Below are 9,493 nucleotides of genomic sequence, written 5' to 3' on the forward strand. Positions count from 1 at the left end.
GGATACGAACAGGTGGAATTTACGCAGCTCATTTACACCCTTTTCCTGAAGATAGAAGAGTTTGTTGAATCTGACGTGACATGTTCGTACGAACCCTTCGTACGAACAAAAGTAAGAGAAATTTAGAATGAGGCCCATTGTTCGTTTAATGTACAATTGCAAGAAATTTAGGGATTTCATCATCTATAGTCCATAATATCAAAAGATTCAAAGAACCCAGACAAATCTCTGCAAGTAGGTGGCAAGACTGAAAACCAACACTGAATGCTCGTGACCTTCAACCCCTCAGGCAGCACTGCGATAAAAAACGTAATTCTGTAACAGATATTACCACATCAGCTCAGGAACAATTCAGAAAACATTTTCAGTGAGCACAGATTGTCGCTTCTTCTACAAGTGCATGTTAAAACTCACAAAATCATGGAAGTAGTGTCCTTCAGGCCAAAAAGGAAAAGGACTGTCCAGATTGTTATCAGCGCAAAGTTCAAAAGCCAGCCTCTCTGATGGTATGGGGGTGTATTAATGTCCATTACATGGATAACTTGCACATCTATGAAGGCACCATTAAGCCTGAAAGGTACATACTGTTGTGTTAGGGTTGTATTCAAGGAGAAATGTCTTCATCCTGTGCTTGCCTAAGTTTGTTTGGAGACATAATGTATGTTTCACGAGGACATTCAAGCCAGCTGATCTTAACAGTACAGGGTTTTCCCCTGCTTTTTTATTACCATGTCAGAATGTGCTCTCCTAAAGGATTCAGAGTCTCAGATGGAAATCTGACTGCATTACAAAAACCAGGCAATTACAGTGTCAGTTTACTGACAAGAAAATCGATCTACTGCTGCCAGTACCTAAGATTTTGGGGTGGAAATACATTTTTTTATGGATGAAAATGAACTTGAAATGATCCTAAAACTTTGTAAAGTATGAGATAAACCTGAATATTTGAGAAGACCTTGCAGGTATTTATGGCTCTGCAGTTTATTGACAAAATGTTACTTGCATCAGTTTCTTATTGTTTTTTTTATTTCTGTTTTTTTACTCCATCTCCCATTTGTGTTTCACTTGATCTCTATTCTTTTAATATCAGTAACATGTTTGTGTTGAGATCTTTTCTAGGCCAGTTAATTTGTAAAACTTTGATCTGCATTAATTTTACATTTGTCCCCACAAACATAACCACAGCCATCCATACCCCCCGTGTTTGTGGTCAGCCTTGTAAAGTGTGAATGTCTTTGAATTTGACTTTGAGTGTAAAACAAAATGGCCAAACCATCAGGGAATTTTTGTATATATTTTTCATCTTTCAAGAAGCTTTTTCAAAGAGAACCTCCAAAAGATCAGAGCATCTTTCTTTAACCCTGTTAAATCACTCCCCACAGCGATTGTTTTGCAGGAAACAGCACACGATCATTTTCTCCAAGTGGCTTTAGAAATCTGTTTGCGTGCATGAGATTGTGCTGGTGATTACATTGTGTTTGAATCATTTAGTCTTTTCATTAAAGGACCAAGTTCTACCTTATCTGTGTGATTCTACCTAATAAGACAGAAACCAATTAATTGACCTTGCTTCTTCAAAGTCAGACATAATGTATTTACACAAAAGTAATGACGAAAAAGACCAGGATATAAATTAGAGAATAGTTGCCATAAGGATGAGTCCAACTGCTTTGACTGGTGCCCATCTGTAGGAACTTCAGCTTAAAAAAAGCTAAATATATAGTAAGTTAGTAAGTAATTTTATTTTCAAATGTGTCATACACCATGGTGCCCAACCCACATGGGCTTATGTAACGCTAATTAAGGCTAGGCGCCTGACTACAGCCAAATATAATAATAGGCACTCAGATAGGTTCGGCTATGGAGCCCGTGTGTGTGAATAAAACACAATCAGACAGAAAGTAAATTGAAGTTATTGTATTCAAACTTGTTTTCATATATTTAGGAAGATATGCAAAAATAATAATGATATTTATAATAACAGTGATTTTCTATAAATACAGTCCATTTGTGAGTTCAGGGTGATTAATGGTCCATCAATCAATTATCTGACTTTTTTTTTTGTCCATGATCCAGTGCAAATATATCCAGAATGAGAAAGTAGCTTGGTTCATTTAATTCCTACCGCAAAGCTGCGGTGATCCGTAGCTCGCCATCCTGGGTTGACACGGGGTGGTAAAAAAACCTGACCTAAACAAGGTCATAAATATAAATAAAACAAATTAGCTTTCACATTTAAACAAGGTTAAACTATTATCMAAAATAACTAAACATTCAATAATTACAAAAAAATAGCTATATTCCATAAAGTATTTCTCAGGAATCTTTCAAATGGATTTCAAATTAAAGATCGCGATCAAGTTTACAGATTCAAATTACAATCAAGGGTACAGATCAAATTAAAGTTAGATTCAAATTAAAGTTACACTTTCAAGTTGTACCCAAGTTTAATTGGCAGCAGTCAATTAAACTTAATCGACTTCCATATTGTTTCAAACAATTGTTTTCTTGTTTTTCTTTTGTTTCATTGCGCAACTCAAAAAAAATTAACCGAACCCAGATTTCTATAGGCCGTCAATAGAATTAATAAAAAAGTGACTAAAACTGTCCTAAAAGGACAAATTTACAAAAATCAAAGGGCCTATTAATATTTTGACAATATATAATCTATTCGGCCACAAAATTAACAAAAAAACGAATGACCTTTTAGTCAATAAGACCAAATTTTCAACCATTAATACATAAATTGAGTGGGCGTGTCACCACCGCATTTCTATTTAAAAAAAAATACCCAAAGTACTTAAAACAAACGACTCACCGTCGAGCGGTAGATAGAAAACACCCAATTAAGTCCTTCGGCTGGGTTAATAAGCCTCGATCCAGCCGTATTCTTCCATAAGTTTAGAAGATGCCAAGACGAGCAGCTAGCCACAGCGACAGCAGCAACAGCAATGGAGATCCGAGCTCACCTACGACCCGGAACTTAAAGTGTGCCGTCAGTGACCCGCCACAATAAAATGAGTTGATTATTTTGTGCAGGTTACACTTACAAGACACACTAAAACATATACTGTACATACAAGCAAGCAGACAAACATTCTTCAAACAAAAAGTGTCCTCTTCCTGCGGTGCCAGGCCTTTAAAATAAACTGAGCTAACTGGAATATAAAATACTTACATAAATACTGCACTTTGTTTTCATCAATTAATTAAAAAATCTGGATAAACATCAAGAACTTTATCAAATAATTAATTTCTCAAAATTAAGTACAAAGGACAATAAAACAAAAAGTGCATTTCATTTTCAGTTTCACCTCAACATATACAATCCTCCTCTGGAACTGAACAAAGGTGTCCAGTCTCTAGTGCCAAAGACAAAGTTCCAGATCTAAATTGTGCACAGACAGACTTTTGATGTTTACATAGGTTCCATGTTGCGTAAGGCTCTGGACCATAAACATCCTTTATTTGAATATAGGTTAATAATTTAGGTTTACGTTAGATATGAACTGCCCGTTTATATTTATAAACTTCAAAATTAAACTGTTTAATCTGTTCAGTATTACAACTTAACTTATTTCTATAAACATACTGAAAGTCTACCTCCTCAAATATTTTCTCTAATTGTCTGGCCCAGGTATACCTATTTCACAAATCCCAAGGAAAATGTGTTTTTTTTTTAATCTATGATCTGGCATATTGATGAATCTGTTCCACAATCTCACAGTATCTCCAATATATCTTACTTCACATGCTTCCCATCCCATATCTCCATATAATGCTAATTTAGGAGTATTTCTATGCACACCTAAAAAATAATGCAGAGCTCTACACTGAACTTTCTCACTATGGCATTTCAGAATAGGCTGAAATCTAATTTAATGTGTTCTCATTTTAGGCATATTTTGTCACTTTCAAATCTTAGTGGAATAAAAGTTGTTGCCTCTTGTAATAAAAGAATAGTTTGGTCCAAAGAAAATGGCCTTTCCTGAGAATTTTGCTCTGTCTCTCCTGGTTCTCATGCTGTTTTTTACTTTTTATTTTTTATTTATTTATTTATTTATTTTCATTTGTCTGCTTTACACTCCGCTCACAGATATACTTCAGTTTTATTCTATAAAAGGCCACAGATGCAGAGAAATTGTTTGGGTGTGCAGAGTAAAAAAAAGGCCGATTTGAATTCAAAGCCACGTTTCACTCATTATTCCTGTTATGATGAGGATTAATTATCAATTAAACTCATGATTCCACAAATCTGCAGTAGATCGGCTGTGTATCAAGGGAGGTTATTCACTGGATGGTGAAGTAAATAAATGCCTCGGTGTGTTAAGACTTTCATGCTGTGTTTGGTATGCTGTGACGTGTTTCAACAGATGGAGTAAGCACATAGCTAAATAGAGACTTTTGCTTTTTGCACATCTGCAAAGAAATACAAGCAGTCGCACAATCCAAAACTAATACTTTTTTTTGCAAACGAACATGATGTGGAGTGCTCAGATTGTTGTGGAGCACTGCAACTCAATGACTATTTTAATAATTAGTCTATTGGTTATTACTATAATTACTTGATTATGAATCAGACATTTAAAAATAATAAATTCTAAAGAAGGAAATAAAAACTCATTTCTCATTTTTTGTATTGACAAATTCATACCATCAATTATCCTCAATATTTTAGTTAATGGCTTATAATTTTAAAAGCATGCATAGACATTACTGTTACAATAACAAATAATTTAAATAAAGCATGGGAATGAAAATATGAACTGGAAACAGAGAATTGTAACTTCTAAGCAGTGTTTCAATTTTCTGTTTTAAAAGAGAAAAATTGTCGATTTTGCGCTGCTTCGGTCATAGTTGTTGCTAAACCAAGCATTTTAATATTTCAAATGTAGCCCTTTATTTTTCAGTACATCGCTTAACTTGTTTGAAGTATATTATAGTGTGTATCTGTCTGGGGAGAAAGGGCCCAGTTTGGTGACCTCAGGATTTCATCTCTGCTATATGGTCCTTTTGTACAATGATAGGGGAAACACTGTCTTTGCTGGGTAGCTGGGCTTTCCCTACGATAAGGAACTGTCACATCTTAATGTTTTAGACAATGTATGCCGACTTGTGAAAATTTTGTTATCACAATATCACTTCAGTGTTGGATAAACTCTTTATAAGTTTATCCAAGTTGGAAGTTGTCTAAAATATTATTGTGTAAAAGGACCTAAGTTCACTTGTTTGGGATAAACTTGTAATACAGCAGCTGCTTTTCCTCATTGAGAAGAACCAGTTGAGGGCAAGTATAACTGGGAGAAGGCCCCAATAGAGTCTTGGACAGGACAGAGAGACGATGTCATTCAGTTGGCTTGGTAATGTGGTAGATAATAGATGGATGAATGAATGGATAAGCAATCTGAATCTAAAATTGACAAACCAATTATTATTATTATTATTTTACAATTTTAAAACCAAGCTGTAAAAGTAGGCTTTTAGGCTCTTTGTGTCCAATCAAATAGGCAAAGGAAAAAATTATTTGACAATTAGCTGTCATTTAGATATTACAAACCTATCACTGTCACACTGAGACAGACACACTCACACTGAAATCATTAAAGGGAATTAATAAGGATCAATAGAATGAGGGAAGAAAGAAGGGATGAAAGAAATTTAAAGTGGATGGAGAAGAGGTATAACCCAGAAAAGTAATGCCCAGAAATAGTACAGAGGCGTGGAAGCAAAAGCACAACACTGGAAAGAGGGAAGAAAAGAGTGAGGATTATGGGCGTCTGCAAAAATGGAAAAACCCTGGGCAATATGTCAAAGCCGGGACTTCTAAGGCTCTGACATATTGCCAAGGAAATGATCAGTCAGCACAGTTTTAGAGTACAGAGCTCATCACTGACTTTAAATGCAAATGCTTCCTGCTAAGCCTACAGGATGCCCTGTTACCAACATTTTCAAATATGTACCTCTGATACTTATAACCCAGGTGCTTTTAAAATGCAGCACATGTTCTTTTATTGTTTAATGTTCCTTGAAGGAATTCATATCATCCACTGACTTTCATGTCATGTTATGTTAGTGTATGTAGTGTGAATAACTCATCCACTACCACATCAGATTTTAGTTCAGTATTTGTAAAATTCACTGAGGGGAGTCACAGTACCATCGTGGTGGGTGCCATGGTAGTGTAATCTCAAAGCTATAGGTGAATTGGATTGACTTAAACATTTAATCAGTTGTAGGTTTACATCAAATTATTTTCTGACTACTTTATTTTATTTGATAAAATTCATCTGTGGTTCAGTGAGATATTTTACTAACAGACAAAAGAAGGTGACGAACATCTTTAGGCAGTGAGTTTATGTAATGAGTCAGACATGAAGTATGTTTTGTGAATGAGTCTTGACAAACACAAATGCTTACAAACAAATCCGTAATTGTCCACCTTCGCCTTTTAGCAGCAGGCCATAATAGAGATGTGAAAGCATTGCAGTTGAGTTTTAAATCAATAAAAAAGCACATCAGTAGATGTTTTAGGGTTAGTGTGAACATGCAGCTGTTCATTGTTTACATCATCAACAATGTTAAAGCAATGCAGGTTGATTGAATTTAAAAGGCAAAATGTATGCAAATAATTTTTGGCATCAATTAGCTTTCTGTGTAAATCAATACTGAGGTATTTTATTATTGCCATCATATTTTTTTCTTTTTTCAGTAAGTCTCTCTCCTTAATTTCTTCACTTGAAGTCAGCAACATTCTTTAACAGAAGTGCACTTTTTGTTATGGGTAATATTAAATTGGCAGATTGGAAGGCCTTGTAGTAGAATAGACTGTTTTGTGCCCGTATTTGAATTGTATCCTTTATGAACTTTTTAATTCATTTTTCTTTTTTCCTTTTGTTCTTTTTTTGTAAGGACCTGAGCTGAATAGGAAGTGCCCTGAAAACCTTGAAATTGTAATTAAAGGAGTAAAGGAGTACTACTTAATCCTCGTTTCGATGTGATGGGTTACATTTCATTCTACAAAAAAATTCAGGATTTTTTACTGAGTTCTGTGTACATTTAAACTTCAATTTTTGTCATAAAAACATTTCACTGCAAGTTGAACTTTGTGTATGTGATAAATTTATTTGATTTGATTACTCCCATTTTTATCTTCTGTTGCTAACATATTTTATGAAGGCAATGCATTCCACATACAGAAAAAGCTATTGAACATATATAATTTTGCATTTTAGGTAAAAATGATTTTTATCAAAACCATGAATGTAATTTGACAATTTTTTATTGTTTATCAAGGAGTAATAAAGTACATAAATTCTTACATTCAATGTTGTCAGTACATCATCATGTCACTTTCCAATTAGTGTTTTCTGGAGAAGGAAAAGTGGCTGAATTTGTGCTTTGCTAACACCATCTCTGAAGTCTTTGTGTGAAAGATGATGAGGTGTGTTTGGGAGTACTTCTGTCATTAAAGCCCTGGAGTTAGAGTTAAAATGATGCTCTGCCTTGTGGCGTTTGAAATTTATCTGGCTTAGACGTTTGGGTTCCAGGTTCTTTGCTGACCCACAGACCTGTGACATACAATATTAGTTACAGTTCCAAAGTAGAATGTGACTGATCATTTAATTATGATTTAAGTTCTGATTTGACATATGGAAATCAATAGGCTATTTGGTAATGAAAAATCAAAACAATTACATTTTATTTTCTTTTTGTACATTTCAAACTAACAGTCAAGCACAAAAATCAATTTATTTAAAATAATTTCACATCTGTACAGTGAGTGTGAGTATATTGTAGTTGTTCAATTAAAAAATACTTTATTGATCACAAAAGTAAATTATATAATATTATACTAGTTAAATAGTAGTTCAAATGCATGTATTTTAGTTTAGCTATGCTCCCCAGTGTAGGTAATGACATAAAGTGTGTAAATAAATAACGCACCATTGTGACACATTCGTTTGAAGACGTGGTTCTGCAGGTTTGTCAAGTGTCTTGCACTGGGTCAGACTCTGGCTCGTACATGTAAGGCTGGATTGACAAGTCTACCATTGTTGACATCCTTATACTTTTTTGCCATCTGCCATTACTAATATGCACCTTCATATACATTCATTTTTATACTGTACTTTACAGTGTAAATATATGTATATAAATAAGCATATGTGTTTATGTATATGTGTATATGTGCATTGGTACATTACTATACTGTATATCACGTGTATATTGTGGGGTTTTGTTTGTTATCTTTCATTAGTCTTTCATCATTCTTCTCAGCCTCTCTTGTATTAAGCTGCAGTAATGTGCAAATTTCCAGACTGTGGGATCAATAAAGTTTTATCTTATCTTATTTTATCTTAAAAACAGTTTATAGTCGGTAGATAACTGTGTTGTTGGTATGAAACTACAAATATGGCCGAACGGGGTGGAGTCGAACGCTCAGCGACCTGGAAGGGGCGGGGTGTGAAATATCTCACTTGTATTTAAAGAGACCGCACCAAAACAGCTTGCTCTGAGGCGCAACTCAGAACAGGGGGAAAGCAAGGAGTCTGTGGAGCAACAAAAACGAGGAATTAAGACCAAAGCGTTGCAGTTTTATTTTAAATAGACCATAAGTGAATGATTTAGACGTGAAAAAGAAGGATTTAAAAGCATGATATGATACCTTTAAGAGGTGAACTGCAGTAACATAAAACTTAAAAAAAAACATTTAAGAGCAAAACCTTTAGTGCATTTGTGATTCTAGTGAATTGAAGCATAACTGAAGGAGCCTGCCTCTCTCAAATAAAACTGAGGACGACTCCAGGACAAAACTGTAAACACACAGCTTTTTGATTTGAATTTAGACATAACTCAGTAAATGCATGCTGGCTGCTTTTTTCTTTTCATTCAGCACTGGAAATAGTCTTGCTATAAAACAAAAATGCTTGAATATTTTGTAATAAAGAATTGCTAATTATGAAGTACTACAACTAATGCAAAAACAAAATACTCTTAAAATTGTTTACTCTGTCACAAAGTAATGACTCTGGACTTTATTTTGTTATGCAGTAGACATGAATAATTATTGGATCATTTGTTTTTCTCTGTTCAAAGGTGGGTGAGAGGCAACATGTGCTGGTGACAGAGGAGTCATTTGATGCTCAGTACTATGTGGCTCACAACAAGTTCTATGAACAGGTAAGGGCGCTACATCATAATTAAAGACAGAAGCACGGGCTCCATAGTTCATTTCTGTCTTTACATTTTTTACTCTGCTGGCAATCGACACTATTGTCCACATTTAACCATAACACAAAAATTCTATCAATGTTTTTATGTTTTTTAAACATAAATTTTAAAATAAAAATCTAGTAGAATAAAATGGGCCTTTTCTCCACTTTAAGGGATGTGTATTAAACAAAATTTATACTGAATTTAATTTTATTTTTACCCATCATTATTTTTAGTGCTGGGCACGTTACGGCGTTATCGCCTTAACACAGCCAACGCT

At 34.4% G+C, this 9,493-nt stretch overlaps 1 protein-coding gene across 1 annotated transcript in view; it reads left to right on the forward strand.

Annotated features, from left to right (window-relative positions):
- cdkal1 (CDK5 regulatory subunit associated protein 1-like 1) overlaps positions 1 to 9,493 on the forward strand; it is a 276,863-nt gene that overhangs the window by 234,693 nt on the left and 32,677 nt on the right. The window contains exon 13 of the mRNA XM_014014250.1: positions 9,097 to 9,180. Coding sequence (XP_013869704.1) covers positions 9,097 to 9,180 — 84 coding nt within the window. The remainder of the gene's footprint in view (positions 1 to 9,096; positions 9,181 to 9,493) is intronic.

Source organism: Austrofundulus limnaeus, unplaced genomic scaffold (genome assembly GCF_001266775.1).
Source record: "Austrofundulus limnaeus strain Quisiro unplaced genomic scaffold, Austrofundulus_limnaeus-1.0 Scaffold112, whole genome shotgun sequence".
Taxonomy (NCBI): domain Eukaryota; kingdom Metazoa; phylum Chordata; class Actinopteri; order Cyprinodontiformes; family Rivulidae; genus Austrofundulus; species Austrofundulus limnaeus.